Genomic DNA, 26,275 nt, shown 5'->3' with positions numbered 1-26,275 from the left:
GGCATGAAGGGGAAACTCTTAGAAGCAAGGGCCATCCTGCGGGTGCGAAAAACACTGGGCTTCCTTGCCAGCATCCAAAATCGGCTTGGGATGACTGATCTCGTCCCCTTCCACCTTTAATCTCGCTCAACAGGCCCCTTGCAAAGGCATTCCTAGCTCAGCTTCTGGAAGGACACCTGGAATCCATCAGCCAATCTTCCCCCGGTGCCAAAATGATGCCAAGCCAGGAAGGGCACAAGCGATCTCCGCCAAGGGGTAGCCCAGGCCACGCGGCTCTCGCTGTCACTGCCCGATGACATGCCAAGGGGAAGAAGTGGGGGCTCTGGGGAGGGGGCTTTGATGTCCCCAAGGAGGGGGACTGAACTGGAGGGCCTCCCATCCCGAACAGGGCTTTCCTCTTGGTAGAAACAGGGACAAGGGAGTTGGGTGCATACGTGTCTCAGCTGTGTCTATGTGGGGTAAGCCAGATAGGAATGACACCCAGATGAGCTAATTCTACTTTATTGTGAAGCTACATTGACAGAACCTTGCAAGTATGGAAGTACAATCCTCCTCCCCCCCCCCCGGTCTCCTTTACAGCCCGAGAACCTAGGGAGGGTCCCTTCTGAGCCTCTTGCCCTGCCCACTATCCAGCTGCGGGCCATGCCCTCTCTTATCTGACCATCCTTTGGTGGCGTCTCTTCGCCCGTCTCCCAAGGTCTTTCCTACATACCATTACACTATGGGGCAACCAGAGCTGGCCCTTTCTTGTCACCCCTTTTTCTAAGATGTCTAAGGAACATCCACCCCTGTGTTGAAATGGCTTGCACAGCCAAGCTTGCACAGCATGCTAGATGGGCTTAAAATGATGTTGGAGCATTATGGGTTCCTATGATGTGCAACCCAGACTCTATCTTAGCATGTTGGGTGAACCAAGCCATCTTGTTAGCCACCTTTTAGCTTCTCTGTATGGGCAGAACAGGCTCTCTGAACTCAGCAACTGAATTTTGTTTATCCAGGTTCAGTGGGTTGTGTGAATCCAGCAATTAAGATCCAAGATAACGGATGTTATTTCCCATAGGTTGCCCCAAGTTTTTTCATGGCTGATTCTGGTCAGATATTTTATTTGGCAGTCCTTAGGGTTTGTGGGAAAGAAAACTGAGATGGTGGTGATTGGGGGGGCGGTAGGGAAATCTTATGTGTAGAGGACAGGAACTGGGGTCAACCCTCGTTTCATCCTGGTGTAGTTGAGTGGATCAGGCTGGCTAGGGATTAAGAGATTTGAAATCCAATATATCTGGAATGCAGCAGCAGCAGGTTGGAATAGAGAAAGGGTGGTGGGGGCAGTGGGGGTGGGGGGCTCTATAGGACCACCAGAATGAAGACCTATTTGCAGTTCAGGCTCATATCCCGTTCAACTAAAGTATCATTGATTCCCAATCAAATAAAATTACAGATGTGGCTTCAAAATTTCTCATAATCATGAGGACTAGAGACATAAGAAACACCAGTAGTGATGTTCAATTACCTGATCCACAATTGTGTAGAACCTGACACAAGAAGCTCTCTAAATCAGTGTTTTTCAACCTTGGCCACTTTAAGCGGTGTGGACTTCAACTCCCAGAATTCCCCAGCCACTGCTGGCTGGGGAATTCTGGGAGTTGAAGTCCACACCGTTTAAAGTGGCCAAGGTTGAAAAACACTGCTCAAAATGATCAAGAAAGCTACCATCAGCCCTAACCTGGGGTGGCGTCTCATCAGCAAGGATTCATCCTACTCACCTCAGTTAATACTTGGTCCAGAAGCATCTTGGCTTCTAGGGAAACATTCCAGAGATCCTTTTCTTCCACCATCATGGAATCCAGAAAGCCTTTCTCCAAGACCACATCAAAGCTTCCATCCATGAAAGTCAAGAACCGGGCATCCATTACCGCCCAATGTAAGCCTGAGCAATGCGCATAACGGTCTCGCATGCTTGAAATGCACACGGCGGAATAATCTATGTTGGTGATGTCTGTGTACCCCAGCCGGAAAAGATCGTAACTCAGAGCACTGTTCCCACAGCCTGCAAAAGACGACACCGTGAGTTGGTGATTTTCAAGGATTTCACACGGAGCAATCAATCAGCGGTGCAAGCTGGGAGCATCGGTCTCTCCAGCTCTTTAAACTTTTTCATAGCTTAATATTTGACATCTATAAAGTCAGGTGTTTGAGGAATTATGGTTGTATCAAGCCTGGAGGGGGGGTGACTAGAAGAATCACACTGAGAAAATAGACATGTAATGCTATTCCAGATGTCAAGGAATGCTTGCCAGAAATGTGTGATCTATCCGTTTTGGAAAAGGCAGTATTTTCTGCTAAGCAAAGGATGCAGCCATGTGAGTTACTCTGGCAGAGCCTTTGTCATATTTTATAATATTTTGTACATATTATCACAGTGTATTCCTTAGTAAACAAGAGACTAATGGTAAGTTATAAAATATAAGGGAGTTTTTTTCCTTTTTCTCATTCTTTTCTCTTTTCTAATTTTTTTAAAGTTTTTTTAAAGTTTAAAGATTTTGTTAATTGTGTATGTATAAAATTAGATAGATAGATAGATAGATAGGTATTTGCTCATGCCAGTCCAATGCACTCATTAGTTTAACTACAAGAAATGCCACTAAAACATAGCTTCTGGGTTTAAGCCATCAAAAACCTACCAAGTAAAAACGCAGATCCGCATTTCTAGGAAGTCCAGATCTTGTACACGGAGCCTGAAATTCTCACCTCGCCCTAAAATATTTGCATTTTATTTTTCTCTCTGCATCCAAGCCTTCCATAACATCACGCTGTCTGGCAACATTTAACATCAAGAACCTGAATTTCAAAAATTCAGCTGCGAAGAGTGTAATGCCTACATTTTATTTCCTTCTGTTTCAGAAACAAAATAATTCAGAGCTGCGTAAGCAGGGCTCCCAGGACCTCAAAAAACATTACCAGATTGTTATTCCTAATGTGACAGAAGGGGAAAATTATTAAAGTCACAGCTGCAAAGGAACATTAACTCAATTTAATTGTAATTACCTTTAAACGTAAATGGACTGAAATCAAATTTAGTTTTTGTCCTAGCTTCACACATTACTTTCTGGAGTACAGCCTCTGGCGGTCCACTCCACGCCAAGTGTGTAAGAGCTACACTTGTTGGTCCAGGAAAGCTACAGCTGTTTGCCTTGACTCTCAAGTAGACCTACTGCACAGGTTGAACTACACCACTTAGTCCACTGGGTAGGATTCACATTATCAAATGTTTTTCTGTAGAAATGTTCTCTGCCTATGAAAACTTAGCATGTCAAGGTTTATAGTCTATCTTTGCTTGTTTTCTACATGCGGGGAACACGTTTCTAGAGAGAAAGATTACAGGAGCGCAATCCAGAAAGAGACCTAAATCTAATGGAAACGTTAAAAGCAGCAAACAGCCAAAACTCTGAACCAGGATTCTTTTTTGGAACCAGAACTGCCTTTGAGCATGTCCAGAGTGCCTTTCCCTCCCACCATCACCTGGGATTCAAGGAACAGGAAACCTCTTCCTCCGGGTTAAGTCAGAGCTACGGGCATTTCTGTTTCCAAGAACAGAACCCATCACCTGCTTCCTTGCCCAATTCCAAAGGTGGCCAATTTCAAGAATTTGGACTCTCAACATTTTCATGAGTAGATTTCTGTATCCAAAGAAACACAAGGGGCGGGGGGGGGGGAAGAGACAAAGCGGGTGCCGCAGATCACAATTAACCTAATTAGCGCGAGGAAGCAGCGGTTAATGAGTGGGTTGCAAAAGGCACTTTAATTACTTTTGCACAGAGCTTGGAATTCATAAGTCTGGCAGCTTTTCGGATGGAGAGAGGCAGAGAGGCCTGGCCCCTGAAGACAAGTCACCTGGCTTTCACTTGAATCAACTTGGACCCTTGGATTTATGATCCAAGGGGTCCCCTGCTTAGCTCCGGGACACTAATGTGCAACTCCAAAAGTGGGCCACAGAAGACAACCAAGCTGCACGGGTTTAGCTCTTGAGCGGAATTCTGCTTCCTTTCTGCTTCGTAAGTTTCTAGCCCTTATGAATGCCGAGAGTGGCTGGCTGATGCTGCAAACGCCAAAGGACAAACAATTCCTACCACCCCAAAACCGAGGGGAGATGAAGGAGGCTTAATGTGCTGTGTAAAGCAGGAGCTGGCAGTTGCTACTGGCCTATGAAAATGCAGAAGCTGCAGCCTTTAGCTATGGGGTATAATCCCTGCCAAAAAGTCCATCATTTCAGAAAGACCAGAAATGGTCAGAATATTCCTGCTTTGCTTGGCAAATTAAGGTTCCTTTCTATGCTGACTCCACGTTTTGGGAGGAATAACATTTCCTCAAGGCCTCAATGGGCAATAGGTTCGTTTTCTTCTATAACAAGAAGCAGTATAGAAATACCTTTTTAGTCTGTCTGTCTGTCTATCTCATAACAACAACTAGGATTAGAAGTCAGATGGGCTGGTGGGTGAGCAAAGAAACTTTCCCCATTAGGTAACTTCAAAAACTGTTAGTAAAGAAACATTTGCTTGGGTCACATGAAGATGATAAAATAGCATGCAAGGTTTTGAGACCTGTGAAACTTTTTCTCAACCCTAACCCTTCCAATTTCTACTAACCCTTCTTAAAATGCGTTGCCCAGAACTGCATGCGAGGTGGGTCTGACCAAAGGAGATTAAAGTAGAATTACTTCCTGAAATTTGGAAACTGACCTTCTCTTAACGCAGCCTAGAATTGTATTAACCTCCTTTGCAGCCACATTTATTTATTATTTATTTATTAAGCAAATTTATATGGCTGCCCAACTCACACCTGGCGACTCCAGGTGGCTTACAGAATTAAAATCCACAATACGAAAACCCATCAACCCCCCAACCCCCCGGCAGCCACAAATACAATCAAATCAGCCACTTGACCAGCTCCATATCATCCTGGGGTCCCCAGGCCCACTGACAGAGCCACATCTTCAGGGCCTTCCAGAAAAGGAGCAAGGTGGGGCCAAGCTTATCTCTGAGGGAACGATGTTCCAAAGGGAGGGAGCCACCACGGAGAAGGACTTTTTCCTCGGCCCCACTAGATGTACTTCCGTAACTGAAGGGACCCACAACATGCTCTGCCTCCCCGCTCTGGTGGGCCGGGTGGATGTGACTGGGGAAAAGCGGTCCTGCAAATAACCAGGCCCCAAGCCACCAAGCGCTTTAAAGGTAATAACCAGCACCTTGAATTGGACCCAGAAGCAAATTGGCAACCAATGCAGCTCCCACAAAAGAGGTGACACATGTGCAAATCTAGACTTGTGCAAAACTATGTGGGCCGCTGCATTTTGAACCAACTGAAGCTTCCAGAAACTCTTCAAGGGCAGCCCCATGTAGAGCACGTTACAGTAGTCCAAATGGGAGAGGACTAAGGCATGGGTGACTGTCACCCTGCTGGCTCCTACAGGTAGTCCTCGACTTACAACCACAGTTGGGACTGGAACTGCTAAGCGAGGGCAGTCATTAAGTGAGTCACACCTGATTTTATGACCATTTTGCCACGGTCGTTAAGCAAATCACTGCAGTTGTTAAGTGAATCAGGCTTCCCTCATTGACTTTGTCAGAAGCCAGCCAGAAAGGTTGCAAATGGTGATCAAGTGACCCTGGGACGCTGCAACCGCCTTAAATATAGGCCGGTTGCCAAGTGCCTGGTTTTTGATTACGTGACCGCAGGGATGCCACAATGGTCATAAGTATGAGGACCAGTCACACATCACTTTTTCCATCACCGTCGCAACGTCGCTAAACGAATGGCCGTAAATCAAGGACTACCTGTCTTCAGTCTGCAATCCCAAGATCTTTTTTTGCAAGCACCACTGCCTTTAGCTAAGTTCCTTAATCCACACCTAACACTGAAAGGAAATCTCATGTTTGCAATCACTTTTTGTCAGCTGAACCCCTGCAGTTTCTCCCATGGTTGAAATTCAGAAGGCTGTTTGTATTTATGCTACCCTACCAAGCAATCACACTCAGGGTCTGCAAAAATGGGGGCAAAAGAAAGTAAAAATAAAATAGGATCCTTCCCACTTTCCCAGCAAAAATTATCAGTGAGGACTTGATATACTTAGCAGCCACTGAATGGAACGAGATTGCTGGATAAGAAAAACAGTTGGTGGTAATGAAAGCATCCCTTGGAGAAGACAATGCTCATCTATGATAAGAGAAAGCAAGCTGGTTTTGTTTGAAACTCCCTCTTATTCCCTCTACCCATAAAGTTAGGAGTTGATGGACTAGTATTTTGTAATTGAGAAGGGGGAGCCCAAAAAGTCATAATTTAGTCGTTTCTAAAGCAGTGTTTCTCAACTGTGGCAACTTTAAGACTTGTGGACTTCAACTTGTGCCAGCAAGCAAATGCTTGTCTCAAAGATGACTGTCACTCTACCCCAGTGTTTCTCAACCGTGGCCATTTTAAGAGGTGTGGACTTCAACTCCCAGAATTCCCCAGCCAGCATGCTGGCTGGGGAATTCTGGGAGTTGAAGTCCACATGTCTTAAAGCTGCCACAGTTGAGAAACACTGGTCTAGTCAACAGCCCTGAAATACTTAGCGTCTCCCATCCAAGAACAAACCATATCTGATCTTGCTTAGCTTCCAAAACCAGTCCAGGTTGGAGATGCACAAGTCCTAAAGCCAGCATATGTGAGTTTCTGTACAGACACTTTGGAGGGATAAAAATATCTTAATTACTATACCACCGGCAAGGAAAATATCTCTGCACCATCACTGACAACCTCCGTGTCTGTATATATATAAAAAAGGACCGCTTGAGGGTATGGTGGCTTTTATGCCACCCATCTGGGGCCAGATCCAGAGAAACGTAAATTGTCCTTATACAAGCAATACTGCCTGATATGGCCACCACCAAATGGGACCGATTTCAACTCTTGTCTCTGGATCAGGCCCAAAACAAGTCTTGGTAGAGTCCTGATATCTGAAGGAAGCATGCTACTGACCATGGCATTTGATGGCACACTTTGTGTATGCTTGACTGTAACTATGAAAGTAATGCTTGACTGTAACTATGAAACATCCAGTATAGGTAGTCCTCGCTTAGCGAGTGCCTCATTTAGCGACTGTTTGCAGTTATGGCAGTGATGAAGAAAATAACTTTGCAACCAATCTTCACGTTTACAATCTTCACATGCCTGTAAAATAAAGGAAAGCTGAAGTAAGATCATAAGCACAGTCACAGTTTCACATAGCGACCACTTCGCTTAATGGCTGAGTTGCCAGTCCCATTTGTGGTTGTTAAATGAGGACTACCTGTATGTGGACTTTAGCACAGGAAAGCTTGTAACTAACCGCCCTGAGGTATCACTTTTCAGATGCACCGAGAATCTAGGGAAGGTCAATCCCAACCGGTTGGTTGGGTAAGAAATTAGGGATGGTTGATTCATGTTTGAGTAAAAGGGGTGCATTTTTAAGGAGGCCAGAAGATGCTCAGAAGTTTTTACTGTCTTGGATGTGAATCTGTCTCCTTTATAATGCCAGGGCCAGGATCCTACCATTCCTGCTGAGAGCAGATGAACCTTCAAAATCTCAACCTCAACCACGATGCACGATTGGAAGACTGGATGCCTTACCATCTCCACTCCCCACCTCACCCCACCTGGGCTCCTTCCTGCCACTCTCTAACCAAACATGAGTCTTCTGTTAATCACAGATCAGACACGGGTGCCCTAACAGGATCAGGGAATCAGTCCCCGTTAATCCCAGTCTGTTTGGGAAACCAAGCCTCCCTCTCTTGATCAGATTAAGGAAAATTCGGGCTAAGTAATCAGATTAGAGAGATCAACCGCTATAGGTCAAATGGCGGCTCAGAGCTGTTCTCAGGCTGGTGGGACTTCCCAACCAGCAAGCCCAGTTTTGTTAACTTACTGATCCGTGAGATGCAGCGATCCCAGGAAACAAACAGCAGTGCCTGAACCCTTCCTAGGACATCGGAGGCACGACTGGGCTGCTCAGGACGCCCAATCCGCACAACCAAGGAGGGAGCCTGAGGACAAATCAACTGGAGGAGACGTTTCCCTTACTTCGATATCAAGCTTGCATCAACACACATTTAGCACCTTGGAGAGGAGTGTTAGGGACCCATCACTCTTGAGGACCACCTTTTAATGTTGAGCGAGGAGGGACCCAAACCTCTTTGAAGAGGGAACCCCTCTTGCCCTACATCTGTTCATCCCACCGATTTCCACATCCAGATTGAGGGACAACACAAGGAAGGAGACCCTGCCCTGCAGAACGGACAGCCTGAGCAAACCAGCCAAGCCAGGCACGGGGAAGGGCGGAAATAGTCCACCCTTGGTGCAGTAGCTGCACCAAGGAGAGACAGAAAACTGTGCCAGCTATTTGGACGACAAGGTGACCGCTGTGGTCCTGCCACATCTAATCAGGGTGAAGTCTTTGGAAATCCGCTGTGCTGGGCAGGGGATGACAATGCTTTCCTGGCAACCCTGAGGACTAGAAACTTGCGATCGCCCTTCCTCGAAAAACCAGGTATGAAGATTCCTTGGAAAAGCATCTGCAAATGCAGAACAATCCGGTCTGCAAAAGTGGAACCACAGGACAAAATCGAGCCTCCCATCTCCTCTGTGTGATGGATTGTGTTCCAAAAAAGCTATTTTCCAAATATTAAATGCGTATTTATTTCGTGGAGGAGGGGAGGGGCCAGGAGTATGAATTTTCACAATGTGATTTTTAAGGGGATGGGATCTTCCTTAGAGGAACTGTGCTGAGATTCCTGATTAAGCCTGTGAGTCAGTGTATACATTTTTTAAATATTTCCAACAGTCGCACCGTCTGCAGATAAATAATAAAATGGGTGTGTTTTTATTCGTGAGACTGACAGGCCGAGCTGATGCGAATATTTAAGGCTTGTGCAATTAGTGATCTGCATATCATTTTTATGGCAGATGCCAAAGCACGCTTGGTGAACAATTCATTCTTACTCCACAGTACACTTTGGATGAGCTCTGGGTGAAAAGATCTGAGTCAGATTTTTAAATATCTAAAATCACGAGAACAGTGAACAAGGAGCAAAGCAAAACACAACACCAAGACGCGTGGGGAGGGGGGAACAGTTTGTGGTCCTTCCTGCATTTCCAACGTCACCTTCTCAGTTGCTGCAATCACAAGGAGGTGAGCCCATATGCCCACTCTGATTTTTCAACTCCCACCCCCAAAAGAAAAAATACCCTTTTTTGGGGGGGCTTACCTACTCAGTGGGTGATGTGACACTGAGAAATTGCATTTTTTATACCTTTGCTTTGTACCCAAACCAAATTACAGCCTTAGTATGATATGCTGTAGTTTTAGGAAGTTTAAAGGTAAAATGGAAAACAAGTTCCTGGTCCTCATGCTGTTACAGGAATGTAGAAACTAAGGCAGGAATCCAAAGGTGGTTTCTGCGTTCTAATCGTCAACGTAAGTCCAGGAGCCAGACAGACCAATCCTTCCATATTCGTAACAGTGTTCCTATTGCATCTCCGGTAAGAACAGATGAACTAAGATCCTATTTATTTATTTCTCAAATTTATCACCGCCCATCTCTCCCACAAGGAGGGACTCTGGGCAGTTCACAGTAAAAATACTTAGCCACAATACAATATAAATAATATACAATAATAAATAGGAAAATATAAATATATTAAAATACAATAGAATCCAGATGGCTAAGGTTCTCTCTCTGTCCTCAAGCAAAACAGGGCACCTCTAAGGAGCTAGCCATCCCCAAGAGGAACTATTCTTTTTCCTGCTCCAGCCATGTTGACAAAACCAGGTTTTTAAAGCCATTTTCATCTAAAAAATGGGAGGAGTGACTACTATGTAAGCCACCTTGAGTTTCTGGAAAGGCAGGATATAAATGGAAGAAATAAATCTTCCATTCCGGATACTGTCAAGAAAGCTAGAGAAAGGGTCTAGGCACAGCTGGGGTTTTGAGAGAATGTTACGGGTGCATTCACAAAATGGCAGCTATGGTGGGCGTGGCCAATCACAAGACACCTATATCCCAGAAGCCAAACATGGCTGCTCCCCAGCCCTTCCAGCTCCCCAGGATGCCCCTAGCTTACCTTGGTCCTTTTTTCCTGGGCAAGTGGGCACACTTCCAAACCAAGGGCCAGCTCCTGGCCTTCATTCTTTTTTAAGAATGGTTCTAGGGTCTACTTAGGGACAGAGGCATTGTTAGAAATAGTTAATGCCCGAGGCTATGACATGCTTTCCAGCCTTTTAGGCTTCTCCTTCTCCTTTTTTAAAGACTAAAAACAAAATGAGGTGGGGCAGAATCTGGTTGCTCCTGGGCACCATGTTGGGGACTCATGAGCTAGTGCAGCCATTGGGGAGTGCCACATTGCCCCCTGGTGGCAACAAAGGGTAAGTGGACGTTCCTTGTTCACCAAAACTTTCACTGCTACAGCAGGTTGGCAAAGCTCCCCACACTGCACATTTCCCAAAGGGGAGTAACACTTCTTTGTCCATGCATAAGGAAAGAAAAGTGGGGCTAGGGGGGGTTGTAGTGGAAATCTCAGCCAGAAATGCTGGATAATTGGAGAGTGGCCACTAAAGTACCGTTTGCTGCAAGAGTGAAGTCTCAAAGTTAGAGTTCTTTTATATCAGATTCGCTTACAGCTAAAACAAGCATGTGCGACAAGCAATTCAGCAATTTCACAGTAAATAAATGTTTACTACAGGTATCAAAGGAAAGTGGGGGTCTTAGTTCCCTTGAATACTCAGCTCTTTTTCTTGGAAACTGGTTTAAATTAGGTCTTTCGTATGCTTTAGTCTTCAGCCGACATGCAGAACTGTTACAGGTAGTCCTTGCTTAACGACCACAGTTGGGACTGCAATTTTGGTTGCTAAGCAAAGTGGATTCGATTTCACGACCTTTTTTGTGGTGGACGTAGTGAATCACAGCAGGTGTTAAGCGAACCACGTGGTTGTTAAGCAAATCATGCAGTTCCCCACTGATTTTGCTTGCCAGAAGCTGGCTGGGAAGGTCAAAAATGGCAATCACATGACCATGGGAGCTGTGACAGTCATAAATACAAACTTGCTGCCAAGCACCCAAATTGTGATCACATGACCATGGGGACACTGTGGCAGTCGTAAGTGTGAGGACAGGTCATAAGTCCAAACCAACACTAATCGAATGGTTGTTAAGCAAGGACTACTTGTGTATTAAAGAAGGGAGATTTATTTATTTAATTTATAGGCCACCCAACTCTCACACAACCCAAAAGCCATCAGCTCAAAGAACTATAAACCACTACTAGATCTCCCCCACTTGTTCTAATTTTCTTGTAAAGGAAAAAAATTAAGAATGTAATCCTCAAAATTCCAAAAAAGTACTTCTGTATATGTTCCAAATGACTCCTAAAAAATATAGTGTCTCTCTTTCCTTCCTTCCCTCCCTCCCCCAAAGGCTGCATTAAGAAAAACTTTTTTTGCAATTCAAATGCAGCTTGACAGCTGCAGCTGAGGAACCCAGAGATTCAGCAAGCTAAACCATGGTTTGTTGAATAAACCAAAATTCACAGAATTCATATGTGATGTTAGGCCATAAACCACTGAAACTACAATGGATGGTTTCGCATCTAATAAGCCACATTATGGGTTAGTGTGAACACTGACTGAGGTTAAGATGTAAGTGACGCACTGAAGCCAACAAAGGCAGCTTTTTCCATGCTGGCTGGGGAATTCTGGGAGTTAAAGTCCACACACCTTAAAGTTGCCAAGGTTGAAAAAACACTGGCTTAGAGACCAAAGTTATGCTCCGGAGGAAGAGGAAACGCGCACGCTCCCAATCCGCGCACGTCCCTCGATCCTCCACAGCACAACCCCAGAGGGGGTTGAGGGCGACCACTTACCCAGCACCAGGATCCGGTCCGCCGGGTTCAGTTCCGCCTCCAGCTCTTCGCGGAAGCACTCCAAGCCCCCGAACCACTCGGTGGGGTCGGCCCCCTCCTGCTCGTACCGCGCGTCCCAAAAACCTCGCTCCCGGTACCTGGCGTTGGACCCCGGGCGCTGCCTCCGCGGGGGCTCCTCCATTGGGAGACGGGGCGGAGGAAAGCCAGCCAGCCAGCGGATCACTCCACCTCCCGCCCGCCGGCCTGCCTGGCGGCCTGAAGCACCTGCTCGCCCACGTGGCCCGTCAAAACCACGTGGAGCTTCCGGTCGCTGAGCGGGAGTGAGGGTAAAAGCGCTCCCCCGGAAACGCGTCCTTGGGGAGGTTGGTCTCTGCGAGCTGCAGCGCGTTCTCTTCCGGGTTGAGGCTGCGAGAGTTGGGTGTCCTGCCGGGCCCCGGGAGAGAGCGGACCGAAGGGCGTCATCCCGGGGCTGTTGTTCAGAAAGGGGGCAGCCCGGATGGCAGGCTTGCAACGGAATCCTTCGATCGTGCTGCAGGCTTCTGCCGTTGCGCTCCGGGCTTGCCCTGCGTCTCTAACCCTGGTAATTGAACGGACCCGTCTTCTTGGCTTGTACCGTATCTTGACCTCTAAGTCAACTTACGAAGCTAAGAATTCGCGGCTGAAAGACGAGAAAAACTCAAGTCGGTGTGAATCACGCTGTACGTGACCTGGTTGCGTGGTGTGAAGCAGTTCTTGCGTTTCATTGAAACCCAGGGCCCTGGGCTGCCCTTTTTTCCAAATCGGGGGCATAACTGGAATCGCTGAAAGCCTATAGCACCCCTTGGCCTGGTAATATTTGCTGAAGGAGAGGAACATATTTTTTTTGGCTGGGGTCACCCATGCTTAACCTGGCTGCCTAACTAACCCATTTTCTGAATTGATGCTATACGTTGATCCATCAACTCACCAAACATGACATTTGCACAGGCTGTTGAAGCTATAAAAGACTAAGAAAGATTAATACTGATTGAGTTTAGTGTGTTGTGGATGAAGACTTTTTTTAACCATTGAACAGGTGTAATAAAGATTTATGTGCTTCCTTTCTGGGTTAAATGTCTCTCACACGTTAATAAAAACTAAACCATACATATTGGGGTAAGCTTCAGCTAGGAGCCCTGTGTGTGTGTGATGGTGTTGGGAAGGAAGATAACAAAGCTGAGGTCAGAGGGAGTGCCAATTACTTATTGATGGCTAAATGCAGGCACCTTCTTGAGTCAGATGTCATTTGTTCCAAGGAAACAACATGATGTTATGCAGCCTGCTTTTGCCATGAGGATTTATTTCCCTTCATCTTCATTGTTGTATTTTACTGGAGTAAAGTCTGGTCTTTATGGTAAGCTGGTAAGGTTGCAGATACATACAAAATCAAGCACATTCTGACACCTTGCTTTGCCATGGATTCAGCTCTTGGTAGCCTTGCAAGGGCCTTAGGAAGCTAATAGAGGTTAGGGCTTGGGTGGGAAGCCACCAGGAGAGTCCAGGGTTCCCAGCATCCTGGGGAAAGGCAAGGGGAAAGGCCTTGCACGTTCTTGCAAAGGGAACCACAGTCCAGGAGCAGACTTTACAACCATCCGGCTTAGAGTGCAGCACTGAGCTGGCCTTGTTTGATCTCTAGCTGGACGGGAGACTACCGGGAAATCCTGGCGCTGCGGAGCCCCGGGGAGCCAGTACCTCCCCGCCCCTTCTGAGCTCCCGTCGAGAAGAGGGCGGGCCTGGGGGGGCATTTCCGCGCCCGGAACTGCTGGCGCTGGGCAAGGCCAGCCGGGGGAGCGCTTTGCCGGTGCGCCAGCGGGCCGGACGAGGGCGATGGCGCCGGTGCCTGGGCCGCGAAGGAAGGGGGCGGCGGGGGCGACGGGGACAGGGCAAGCCCTCGTGCCCCGGAGCCTGCGCCGGGCCTGGCAGGAGAAGCACCTGGTGCTCTTCGAGCCGCGCTTCACCCCGCTGGTGGCCGCGTGCCTCTGCGTGGCCGAAGTGGGGGTCAACCTCTGGGTCATCCAGAGGGTGGCATGTGAGTCGCCGGGGGGGCTGCCCCCTCCTTGGGCCGCCCAGAGGGGTTCCCCTCCGGCTCCCGTAATCCGTGCAGGCTCGGTAGTACGGGGCTTGGCTAACACGGGTCTTAGTACTTGACCCACTGGGAGGGCGCCTCGCTGGAGGGGGCGGAAGGAGGGGTGGCCGAGCACAGGCGGGGCCTGGAGGGTACTTGGGTGCGTGGCGAAGTCTTGAGGACTAGAGTCTTGGTGAGAGGAGGGAAGGTTTCCTTAGGGTGGGTAGGCGAGGGTCACCAAGAACAGAATTAGAGCCGTGCTGGGGTATCCTTTGCTGGCCCAGAGTCTAAGCTGCTGTGCCCTTATCCCCTGTGGATGCGCCTCATCCAGCTTGGTGGTGGTCGCCTCATCAGGTTGCGTAGTGTTAACAAGGCACAATCTTTTCCCTGTCCATAGTCTTTAAGGAAGAAGGGAAGAATTTCTCCACCTCGTTCGTTTTAATCAGGCATTGCGTTGTTTCTTTTTCTATTAAACTAAGTTCTTGCAAAGAAGTTGTGTGTCTTTCTAGGATTGCAGGCTGTGTGAGGGACGCCCAGAGAAAAGGACATTCAAACGTTGTGTATCTTGAAGCCTGCGCATCAAGGACCAATCCTTAGGAGGGTTTATTTTTATTTATCTATCATATTTTTGTCACCGCCCATCTCCCCCACACGGAGGGATCCTGGGTGGTTCACAATAAAACAATTTAAGATTCAGTAAAATCATAAATAAGTTCCCCCACCCCACCTCACCCCACTTCCCAACCTACCTTTTGGCCATTCACACCAGCAGGCAGTGTTAACTATTTGAACGTTAGAGGAAAAGGTCCTGAGCCGTAAGAACAGTTTGTCAGTGAACCAATTGCCCAGAGGTGGTGGATTTCTCTTCAGTGGGCAGCCATCAGTCAAGGTTGATTTAATTTAGATTCTTGCACTGAGCAAGTGTGTGTGCGCAGGCATGTCTCCTTGACAGCCTCAGTGACCCTTTCCAACCCTTGTATCATTCTAGGTCAGTCAGCGACCAAGCACATGCTTTTGCACACACACTAAACTTCGTATTCACATTAGACATTGTTGTAGCATAGCGTGTGTGAGTGAACCTGGCTTCTTTTATTAGTTCGCCATATCATATCAGTCCTGAAAACGGGATAATCCAGTAACCAGGTTAAGTTGTGAGCGAATGTAGCCAGTAGCTTTCTGATGTCAATGGAAATATGAGTTCACCTGTTATCTGACTGAGTGGCCAACTAATTTCATGAGCATTGCATCATGTGTGCAGAGGCCATGCAAATTAAGTTTTCAGTTAATTAAAACCGTGGTACCTTAGCACAGCGTACATCAGTGTTTTTCAACATCGGCAACTTTAAGATGTGTGGACTTCAACTCCCAGAATTCTCTAGCCAGCATATTGGCTGGGGAATTCTGGGAGTTGAACTCCACACATCTTAACGTTGCCAGTGTTAAAAAACACTGTTGCACATGAAATCACACCCATTCCTATTGAACTAGTAGCGTTCTCCTGTCAGAATGTCTTATTAGAAGCATTCTGACCTTGAATTTGGCTTTTCCAATGGCAAAGCAAAAATTGGAATAGTCCTTTTCGAGGTGGAAATGCTTCCAGTGAGATTGGAAAGAGGCTTTCAGTGTCTGGATGTTCCTAGGTTGAAGTATTTTTCACATCTCTAGGGAACTGCATTGTACATTGAACACCAGTACATGTTGCATCATATCAAAACTGTGGGTTGTCTGTCAATATATTTAGGAAATGTTAGCTGTTAGCAATGTTACCAGCAACCATGACTTTTGCTAAAAAGTTATAGAGAAAAATACAAAACGCTAAGAAAATACCCGTCACCTGTCCTCTTAGCTACTGCAAACTAGTCCAAGTAATAATGGGGAGGGGCCTTTCCAAAGTATGATCACATGGCATAGCAGGAGAAAACGGCGAGAGGGCCACCAGGCACATTTGGATCACCTGAGCTTGACTGTGGGATGGTGAAATCAAGAGAGCAGGCCGCTGGGGCTCTTTTAGAGTTTTTTGAGACCCCAGGCTGTCCAGCAGCTGAATTGATGAGCATCTGTGCACACTTTCCCCACAGATACCGAGATCGACTGGAAAGCCTACATGGATGAGGTGGAGGGTGTTGTGAATGGGACCCTGGATTACACCCAACTAAAGGGGGACACAGGCCCTCTTGTGTGAGTACCTCTGACCTTCCAAGCTTATTGAGGCTCTTGAGGGTCTATAATAATAATAGTAGTAGTAGTAGTAGTAGTAATAATGATACTAATCATTTATTAAACTTGTATGGCATCTGATACCCAATGACTCTGGATGGCTCACAACAAAGAAATTACATTAAAACCAATAAAAGATGGCAAACATGACAGATCGGATGGTGAGCAGGGGGTTTCCCTCTCCCTCACCAAAGGCCTGGGTCTTCACAGCTCTTCTGAACCACAGCAGAGTGGGGGCCATCTGGAGCTCGGGGGAACCTTGTTCCAGAGGACAGGCACTGCTACAGAGGAAGTGTGCTTCTGGGGTCCTGAGAGATGACATTGTTTAATCGAAGGATCCCCAAGTGCACCAACCCTGCAGGACTGAATCGGCTGGGCAGATACTATGGGAGACAGGCAGTCCCTCAAGTAACCAGGCCCTATGCCATGTATGCCATGTGAGTCAGGAACGGAGGGAGGGAGTCCTCTTCCTGGGAAAATGAGCGTGAACACCAAGGAGGTTTCTCTTTCTTTCCTCTTCAGTGCCACCTTTCTCTTGCACACTGCAGGTACCCTGCTGGCTTTGTTTATATTTTCATGGGTCTGTATTATGCCACTGGCCGAGGCACCAACATCCGCCTGGCGCAGTACTTCTTCGCCGCCCTGTACCTCGCCACCCTGCTGCTTGTTTTCCGCATCTATAGCCGCACCAATAAGGTCAGGAGCCGTGACGGGATTTCTGGAAGTGCTAAAGAGGATCTGTGTTCCTGTTGCAGGGCTGGATCCCGTGACCCAGGAAGAATGTAGATGGCCTAACAACAAAGGCTTAAAGCAGGGGCAGCTTCCTTGCAAGAAGGGAGAATTCTAGGAAATGTCATTGCTCAGGCCACAAATTATTCATTTTATGGGACTTGCAGTGTACAATGCACGCAGCAATTTAAGGAACAGTAGTAAAAAGGACCTTTTTGCTGCCCCAAAGAAAGTCTGTTAAGTAATACTGCGGAATTTGGAGGCTTTGGGTGTGTTTTTTTCCCCTCCCCGAGTTTTCAAGCCCTTATGCTTTTGTGCTGAAGGGTTATACATAAATTCCTATGTTGGAAAATAAAGAATTGCTGTTAGACATTTGGTAGCTGCTGCTGGTAAGGTCAAGGTCAAGTCTCCTTGTGTTGACTTTAACTCCTGGCAACTACAGGGGCACATCCATTTTTGTGGCAGCAGTGCATAAGTGGGTTTTTTTCAGCTTCCAAGTCTAAGCTACAGCCCTGTGATTTCCTGGTGGCCTCCCATCCAAGGACTAATTAGAACCCACCCCACTTAGTTATTTAAAGAGCAGCCGGGTTTAGAGAGGTGCTGCCACGTACTGGGACTTCTGCCAGAGGCTTGTCAAATAAAGAAGCCCAGGGTTGCCCTTCCAGTGGTTGGAAGAAGTGAGGCCTTCACTCTGCATGGCTCCACATAGGACAAGAAAGAGGGATGTTCAGTTAAGCTGAACGGGAGGGGAACATCACTCACTTGGACCTCAGTCTGAGCTGCATTGGTGGTGGGTGGGCCTGACTCCCCGCTGCTCTCTCTGTTGCAGGTCCCTCCCTACGTGTTCTTTTTCATGTGCTGTGCCTCCTACCGCATCCATTCCATTTTCGTCCTGCGCCTCTTCAATGACCCAGTGGCCATGGTGATCCTGTTCCTGGCTGTCAACCTCTTCCTGGAGGACTGCTGGTCCTGGGGCTGCTTCTGCTTCAGGTGGGCTCTCCTGGGATCCCCTTTGCGGGCTGGGGGAAGGGGGGGCAAAGCAGACGCTTGCAGGGGCACCTGTTGGGTGACCTGGCCCATCTCAAACCTGGGAAGCCTGAGATTCATCCTGCGCATAACTGCCTTTGGCGTCCTTCCCAAGCTGCCTCCTTCCTTGTCAGTCGGACTGTCTGTTTTTCGTCAGTTGCTTGCGGTGAAAAAGTTTCACCTTCTGGGCTAGAGAATGGCAGGTAGCCCTAAGAGGGCTTGGCACGGGAACACCTTTCGTTGGCTGTGTTCCCTTCAGTTGTCCAGAGTCCTTTTGTCTGGGGCTGGCTTGACACAACGTGGAGACTCTTTCTTGGGGATTATAAACCAGGGTTTATGCCTTGGTGTGATGAAGGTGCCCAGCCCTTACACCCTAGTCAGCAAACTCCAGATCAAATGAGACATGTCTCACCCTGGTACACAAGCACGCCTGTTGCTTCCCGAGCATCGTTCCGTCTCTCGTTTCAGCCTCAGCTCTGCCCACTTCGTATTCTGTTCATGACTTAGGCTGGATTCATGTATTATGCCAAGCCACTGATTTGGCTTCGTCTGTTGTGTAAACCCTGCCTGTTGTGGTTGATTCAACAAAACATAGGTGAGGAAACCATGGAGGGGCAGAAATTGTCTCTTGCTGCTGCTCGGCCGGTGTTCAGACACAGCTGTCATCTACAGAGCTGGTTTTGATGTGAATGCGGCTAGTGGTGACCACACACCCCTGCCATACCTCTTGCCTCTTTCTCTCCAGCCTGGCTGTGTCTGTGAAGATGAACATCCTCCTCTTTGCTCCGGGGCTCCTTTTCCTCCTCCTCCGGCGCTTTGGCCTGCAAGGAGCTCTTCCGAAGCTTGCTATCTGCGTAGTCCTGCAGGTGAGGAGAGGAGAGACTGTTGCTCGGGGCTGGAGTTCCAGCTTTTTTGCAGCAGGATCCGGTGGTATGGCTGGGAAGGGTTGCCTGTGTTGAAAGACAGATGGCCTAAGAGGCCACTCTCCATGTGTGCAGACAAGGGCCTTTGTCTGACAACTGCACTCTGACCTGTCTCGCGCTATCCTGCACTGTAACCTCACTCTCTTCCTTTGAGCCGAAGGATTTCATTCAGTATTTCAGTTCATGTTGGAAGCCATTTGTATGTGTCAGCTGATTAGATAATTAGGCAGAAACAAAATTGCAAATCCCTTCCCTTCCCTTCCTTTCATTTTCTATCTCTCTCTTTCCTTCCCCATCTCCTGCCTGCCTGCCTGCCTGCCTTCCTTCCTCTTCCCCCTTCAAGACTGCATGTGAGCAACCTACTTTATGTAGAGGACTTGGAAAGCTAAGACATTGGGACTTCCAAATATTACGTGAAACTTTGGTCACTGTATATTTCTGTATGTCACTGTATATTTCTCTTGTTTTATTGTCCCGTGACATTCTTTGTTTTCCACTCCTTATTCATCTGTTTTCAAATCCGCAGATTTGAATGTTGAATAACTGAGGGAAAGGAAGAAATGAAGCACATATGTGCCAAATGATCTCTTGTCCAAGGGGGGGGGGGGTCACTTCACAATTTTTGCAGTTGTGATTAGTTGTGCAATAGTCCTGCAGAACAGGTATCAGCTGTGCAAAACAAGTACTGGGTATTTCTCCATAGAGTTTTATTTCTTAAATGGGGGGAGAAAAAAAATATTTGTGAAGATGAAAGCAAGTAAACAGCTCTTTCAGCAAAAGTTGGAGAAAAGAATAATACGGTCACAGCTTGTGAAAAGTGTTTTTGGCAGGGGGAAAACCTGTGGGCTGTTACAGCCCTGGAGAAATTAAGATTAGACTGCCAAAAATAAATGCAGGGAGCTCTCCAATAGCCTCCTGGGAGAGCTAAATTCCTACAAGTTAAGAGAAAATGGGTGGGTCACCCTCCCATCCTTTTTAAACATCTTTTCCACGTAGGCCCATTGTATCGCAAACATGGCCAGCAGTGTTCATTGGTGTGTGTAATATTTCAAGAGTATTTGTTAATTGAACATGAAATAATGGAGCAAATCCTGGAAGAGTATACTCTAAAACAGATGCAGTTCTAGATTTTGATGCATGTCTGTCTAAAATTTTGAGTTGAGCTAATGGCAACCCAGGATTCAGTGGTTTCTCTCTAAGGTGAGGTTTGTTGGCAGTGTTCATCAATAGTGGCAGGGTTTGTACAACTCAACCACACTTTAACCTAGTGTTTTGTGTGAACCTAACCTGTGACTTTAGTTCCTGGTTCAGACAGTTGTACAAAACCCACACTGCAATATGTATAAATGATTATTTAGCTAATTAGGTGAAATATATTTTGCAAACGCAGGACATCAAACCCTGGCCACCTTCCCCAGACTGGCATTCTCTAACAGACTGGTCTCCAACCCCGCCCCCCCCACCCAATTCTCAGGAACAGCCATGGCAGCTAGGAACTCTGGGAGTTGTAGTCCACACATCCAGAGCCAGCAGATTAACAAAGATGCGGTTGGGGCTTGACAGCCAGGAATCCCATGTTTCCCCGTGGAGTCCAACAAGTCCTGGCTTGTGGGCTTAAAAACAGCCGTAGCTGTGACAGAGAGCTTGTTTTGCACACATGGTTAAGTTAGCTGAGATCTACCAAACAAACCCAGTCTTCTGGGTTTCCAGAATACACCAAACCATCAATAAACCACATGGGCTCAACATGGTTGGCTAGTTTGCGATGTGTGTGATGGGAAAACAACTGGTATGCAGACACCTCTAAATACCGCAAAGTCTGTGTCGTTGGGCTAGTCTGACCTGCTCTCGCTTGTTCCCCTCCCTGTCTGCACGTTGTTCTGCCTCCCGGTACGCAGGAGTCAGGATGCCCTCGCTGTGTGATTCTTGGCGAGACCATTGCGAGCTTGTGTGTCTCTTGCAGGTCACCCTGGGCTTGCCTTTCCTGATGGAGAACCCTGTGGGCTATGTGGCCCGTTCCTTTGACTTGGGCCGCCAGTTCCTCTTCAAGTGGACTGTGAATTGGCGGTTCTTGCCTGAAGAGGTTTTCCAACACCGGGCTTTTCACCTGGCACTGTTGACCCTCCACCTGACGGTCCTGGCTTTCTTTGCACTGAACAGGTGGCACAGGTGAGAGGCGGCAGTCATGGGGAAGGAGGCGCAAAAGGGATGCCCTTCGCCTGGGATTCCCCCAGTCCCTACATTTATGGGAGTGGTTTTTATTTTCTACCACCCTCCCAGAGAGAGAGAGAGAAATACACTTTTGTTGTATTTGTTGCTGTTTTCCTTGGAGAGGGAGAGAGAGGACAACAAAAAGCAATTTTTCTCATTCCCCTTCTCATCCTAATTATCCCACCTTTCCTCTGGAGTTCAAGGTACTATGCAGGACTCCCCACTCTTATTTTTTCCACCTGGTGGGGCTGGGTGGGCTGAGAGAGAACAATCGGCCCAAAGTTTCTCGGAGGGCTTCTGTGGCTGGGGTGATACGCGAGAAGTGTGGGAGATAAAAACAACTGCCGCACACCCCAGTTTTAACTCGCCTCATTCACGCTTTTAATTGTTTAGTTCTGTGACTTAGCATTCCACCTTGAGATGGACTCCTTTTTTTAAAAAAAAAATCCTGTTTCTGTGAGGTCGGCCAGTGTTTTTCCTCACTCCGGCCACAAGACAATGTGACAAGGCTGGGATCATCTTGCCCTGTGAGTCTGCGTACCTGATGCATTTAGAACCGGGTCAGAGTCCTCTGTTCAAATCCTACTTAATAATGAAGTTCAGCCATAAGAACAGGGTTGACACAATCAGAGGGAAAGTTGCATGGAAAGTGAAAGTGGCATTCTGCCTCCCACGTGGAACATGTAGACAGCTTATATACAAAATATGAAGCTGGCAGTCCTACGTTATATTTGCCCTTGACAACCGGAATACACTTTGGAAGTGTAACTGTTATGGCTAACTGTGAATCTACCATCCACTGTTAATCAAGGCCTCGTCAAGCTTCCTCTCATCCCACCATATAACCATAATTGCTAACAGATGGATCAGAAGTTAAGAAGTATCTAAGATTTATGGCAATTTGTTGCATACACTTACAGTGCAGTCAACTTCATTTTCCACATTAAGGGGAAGCACAATGAGCTAAGATAGTCAGGAGGAACTGTGGATTTTTTTTTTCCAGGGCTCACATAAGATTTGGACCAATAAAGGCAAAGTTGAACTCCTGGAAAACCTGGAAACTGTTGGTCTTCCTGGAAACAGTTTCTTGCCATTGCCTTCTTCCAGGATGTTTCTTGACTTTGTAATCTAGCCTATAATCGGCTTGGACTAGCTGACCTTTGTGGTCACTTCCAACTCTGTGGATTCTGCATACATGCAAAACTGGATTTGTCTTCATGTAGAAGGTCAGCAGTTTTGAAATGAAAGGGGACATCACCCCAGAATCTCACATATAGGTGGGGCTAATCCTGGCAGATGCTCCATCATGAAACTGGCCCATTTTCTTACTGATCATAACAATTCCCCTGCAGATCTGATGAAAACATCTTGTACCTGTTAAAGGACCCAGCTAAGAGGAAGGACCATCCAGAACCCCTTTCAGCAAATCATATCCTTTTGCTGAATATGAGGCTTTCTCGGTTTGAGGGATGTTGTGGGAAGAGTTGATTACCAACCGATTACCAATAGTCCAACATCCATCTCCAAGTTGTTATAGGATGCCCTCTTGAGTATTGCACTGTGCAACCTTTCCTTAACCAAAGGCCACAGGTTGTTTTTACTCTCTTTTCTTCTAACTTCATTGGAATTTGCTTCAGCCGCTCCTTGCATTACCAGTTCTATGTTTGGTATTTCCATACTCTGCCCTACCTGCTCTGGTGCACACCACCCAAGAAGCTTGCCCACCTACTAAAGTATGTACTTCCATGGACCGTGTAGGGGGAGGGGATAGAAGCCCAGGATCCTTGTCATATTTCAGAGGCTCTTGTGTGCTAGGTGGTGAGGACGTGTGAGCTGCACTGCTGTTTTCAGTGGGAGTGGGAGTGTTTTGTATCAGCAGTTATCCGGCCACTGAGATTCCTGAGCAATTGCTTCCCTGCATCTAGGAGGGGGGGGTACTTGGATTCAGCTGTCAATTTTTTGAGATAAATGGAGGATCACTTTTCTCCCCTAAAGATAATTTAAGGTTGCTAAACACACGGATGTACCCATCAACCGGATGTCTGAATTACAAGTAAAACATCAAATTTGTGAGTTTGGGGAGTGAGGAAGAGATGACTAATGTGTTACAATAGTGCCAGCCAGCCAAATCAAATATAAATCAATGCAGAAACTGCATTGGTTGCATTTATGGATGACCTCTGGCGGGAGCTGGATGGAGGCAGTGCATCCATCCTGGCTCTCCTTGACCTCTCAGCGGCTTTCGATGTCATCGACCGTGGTATCCTTTTGGGATGGCTCAGGGAGTTGGGGGTGGGCGGCGTAGTTCTGCGCTGGTTCACCTCCTTCCTCCAGGGCCGGTCCCAGTCAGTGGTGATAGGAGAGGAATGATCCTGCCCTTGACCCCTCCATTGTGGAGTGCTGCAGGGTTTGGTTCTCTCTCCTCTCTTGTTTAACATCTACATGAAACCGCTGGGTGAGATAATCCGTCACCATTGGTTGAGGTATCATCAGTATGCTCATGATACCCAATTATACATCTCTATCCCAGGTGAGGTAAGTGATGCAGTGACTGCCCTTTCTCGGTGCCTGGGGGCTGTGGGGGTCTGGATGGGGAACAACAGGCTTCAACTGAACCCTGGTAAGACGGAGTGGCTGTGGGTTGATGGGGCTTCATCTTCCGGGAAACTGTCATCTTTAGTTCTGGATGGGGTTGCACGGCCCCAGACAGACTCAGTGCGTAATCTGGGGGTTCTCCTGGACTCACGACTCCTGCTGGAAGAGCAGGTGGCAGTCGTGGCCAGGAGGGCCTTTGCGCAACTTCGGGTTGTGCGCCAGTTATGCCCATTCCTGGATCGTGAAGCCCTCCGAACAGTCACTCACGCCCTGGTTATCTCCCATATAGACTACTGCAATGCGCTCTACATGGGGCTACCCCTGAAGAGTATCCGGAAGCTTCAGCTGGTCCAAAATGCAGCCGCGCAGGCTATTTTTGGTGCACCTAGGTGGGCACATATAACACCGTTGCTGCGCGAGCTGCACTGGGTGCCAGTTTGCTTCTGGGTCCAATTCAAGGTGTTGGTTATTGCCTTTAAAGCCCTACATGGCACGGGGCCAGGCTACCTGAGGGACCGTCTCATCCCCATTACATCGGCCCGCCCCACCCGTTCATCCAGAGAGGGCTGTTGCGGACCCTGACTGAGAGAATTTCATCTGGCGGGATCCCGGAAGCGGGCCCTCTCTGTGGTGGCTCCCGCTCTCTGGAATATCTTGCCCCCGGCGGTGAGGCAGGCGCCTTCTCTCCTGACCTTCCGGAAGGCCCTGAAGACCTGGTTCTGCCGTCTCGCCTGGGGCGGGAAAGGGATAACCATTTTTGGGGATGGCTCGCACCCTAGACTCCCTCCCATCAGCCTGGATTTTACATCTCTCTTGGATTTTATTTATTTATTGGGTTTTATTATAATTGTTTTATGTGATTTTAACGTTTATGTTTTAGGTGGAATTTTATTGTAAACCGCCCAGAGTCTGTCTTCTGGGGGAGATGGGCGGTGGCTAAATATGAGTAATAAATAATAAAATAAAATCTTGTAGGAGAGAAAAAATAGCATTGAACAAAGTTAAATTTAATATCAGATGCCTTACAATAACTAAGGCAGCTTTTACCAGAAGCCTAAAGTAGAAATGTTAAAAAACATGAGACTGATGGGAGCAGATCAGGGACAAAATGGTTCAGGTACTATTGTACCATTTAAGTTAGCATCTGGTGGCCACCCTGTTTAAGAAGATTGCCTGAAGTTTTCATGGGCTGGAATCCATTTTATCAGACACGTGGCGTCTTGTTCTAAGCTACGGATGTTTCACCAAATGGGTGAGAGGATTTTAAGGAGGATCAAAGGAAGATGACACCTAGAAAATGGAGATGATGATAAATCCTGCCTAAAGGCATTAAAAAGTTAAAACGTTCATAATTAAGGCATATTCATGTTCTACCTGACCAATACGAACACAGCAATTTGTTTCGTTGTTAGTGCTTGTTGTTATCCTAGCCACAATGCTGCAGAAAATGATCCTTCATTTAACCTCCTTGAATAGAGACCGATTGAAGCAGGTGTGGAGGGTGAGGCTGGGGGAAGAGGAAGGGGCAGCCCCGGATTCCAGGTTGCTACTGGCCACCTTCATATTTGTGCAAAATTGGTGGCCCTACTCCCACCATTTTGAGGCAGGAAAATACAAAGAATTTGTAATACATATCCTAAAATAAGCATATAAACATGGGAGGGGAGGGAGGGAGGGAAGGAAGGCCCTTTGCCTGCATGTGACAGTCTGGGGCACATCATTTCTTCCAAAAATGTCAACTTTGCTTCCAGGTCACCAAATGAAAGCTCATCCTTTCTCTAGAATTCATCTGTTATGTATTTATGTGCATATTTTCACCATAGTGGGGGAATAATAGAAAACTTCCTTTCCCATTAGCCTTCCTTTCCCATTAGCAGGTCCTGTATGTCACGTTGTTGAGTGGTTTCTGCCAGAAGCTAAGTCATGGTTTTCTTCTCTTGGTTTTGCCTCAGGGTGCTTATTCTAGGTTTAGTTGAGCTCTCGTGGAATACATATCCCTCAACGGTTTACAGTTCAGCTTCTCTCCATGTGTGTCATGGAATCATCCTTCTGCAGCTCTGGTATGGGATGACATCTTCTCAGGAAGAGAAGCAGCAGTTGAAAAAGGTGGAATGAAAATGAATCCAAAATGGGACAATATAATCTGGACTAAGATTGGACATTGCTGAGAACAACTGATGAGGGCTGTTCACAGACCTTCCTGATGCTCAGGGTGATGCGCTGCGTTTGCTGTGGCTAAAGGGTGGTACAGAATGGGAATCAGCAGAGTTAATCTTCCCCCCAAAGATAATGTGGAATATCTTCAATAAAGGACAGTGATGGTTTGATACGAGGCTTCATGCGGCTGCAATTTACGCATTGTCACAGGATGTGACCTCCTACGGAGTCAGTGTTTTTTGAAATTGGATTTCTAGGCTTTTTAATGTGGATCAAACACTCTTGCCATGAGTTGGGTCAAGTTGGGGGCAAGGTGTTTTAAGATGCCGTGTGACAAATCATTCCCTCTAGTAGCACTCAGCAGCTGACAGGTTAATGCTTAGGGTAGGGCTGCTGAGAAATGGGGAAGTGC

At 47.2% G+C, this 26,275-nt stretch overlaps 2 protein-coding genes across 3 annotated transcripts in view; one reads left to right on the top strand and one right to left on the bottom strand.

Annotated features, from left to right (window-relative positions):
• Window positions 1–12,187, bottom strand: part of EEF1AKMT4 (EEF1A lysine methyltransferase 4) — a 29,213-nt gene extending 17,026 nt beyond the window's left edge. Inside the window, exons 1-2 of the mRNA XM_063306349.1 lie at window positions 11,923–12,187; window positions 1,761–2,044 (exon numbers count right to left, since the gene is read on the bottom strand). Coding sequence (XP_063162419.1) covers window positions 1,761–2,044; window positions 11,923–12,103 — 465 coding nt within the window. The 5' untranslated portion in view covers window positions 12,104–12,187. The remainder of the gene's footprint in view (window positions 1–1,760; window positions 2,045–11,922) is intronic.
• A 1,545-nt stretch (window positions 12,188–13,732) lies between these two features.
• Window positions 13,733–26,033, top strand: ALG3 (ALG3 alpha-1,3- mannosyltransferase). Of its 2 annotated transcripts, XM_063306347.1 has the most exons (9): window positions 13,738–13,969; window positions 16,084–16,183; window positions 16,771–16,918; window positions 17,781–17,941; window positions 18,723–18,843; window positions 20,864–21,069; window positions 22,464–22,541; window positions 22,701–22,844; window positions 25,659–26,033. In XM_063306347.1, exons 1-9 carry the CDS (start codon window positions 13,768–13,770, stop codon window positions 25,819–25,821), a joined length of 1,323 nt encoding a protein of 440 aa, XP_063162417.1. In that variant the 5' UTR covers window positions 13,738–13,767; the 3' UTR covers window positions 25,822–26,033. The 2 variants fall into 2 exon arrangements, with proteins under 2 accessions (XP_063162418.1, XP_063162417.1); XM_063306348.1 differs by lacking the exons at window positions 22,701–22,844; window positions 25,659–26,033 and having other exon boundaries at window positions 13,733–13,969; window positions 22,115–22,535.
• The last annotated feature ends 242 nt before the right edge of the window (window positions 26,034–26,275 follow it).

This window comes from Candoia aspera, chromosome 6, assembly GCF_035149785.1.
Source record: "Candoia aspera isolate rCanAsp1 chromosome 6, rCanAsp1.hap2, whole genome shotgun sequence".
Lineage (NCBI taxonomy): Eukaryota > Metazoa > Chordata > Lepidosauria > Squamata > Boidae > Candoia > Candoia aspera.
This window is presented reverse-complemented; position numbering and strand designations above follow the sequence as displayed.

Excerpts from the sequence above, each read along its gene's own strand:
- ALG3 (XM_063306347.1), top strand. The coding sequence starts at position 13,768 with ATGGCGCCGGTGCCTGGGCCGCGAAGGAAGGGGGCGGCGGGGGCGACG. Across the intron at positions 18,844-20,863 it reads CTATCTGCGTAGTCCTGCAG|GTCACCCTGGGCTTGCCTTT; the intron begins GTGAGGAGAGGA and ends TGTCTCTTGCAG. Across the intron at positions 22,845-25,658 it reads AAGCTTGCCCACCTACTAAA|GGTGCTTATTCTAGGTTTAG; the intron begins GTATGTACTTCC and ends GTTTTGCCTCAG.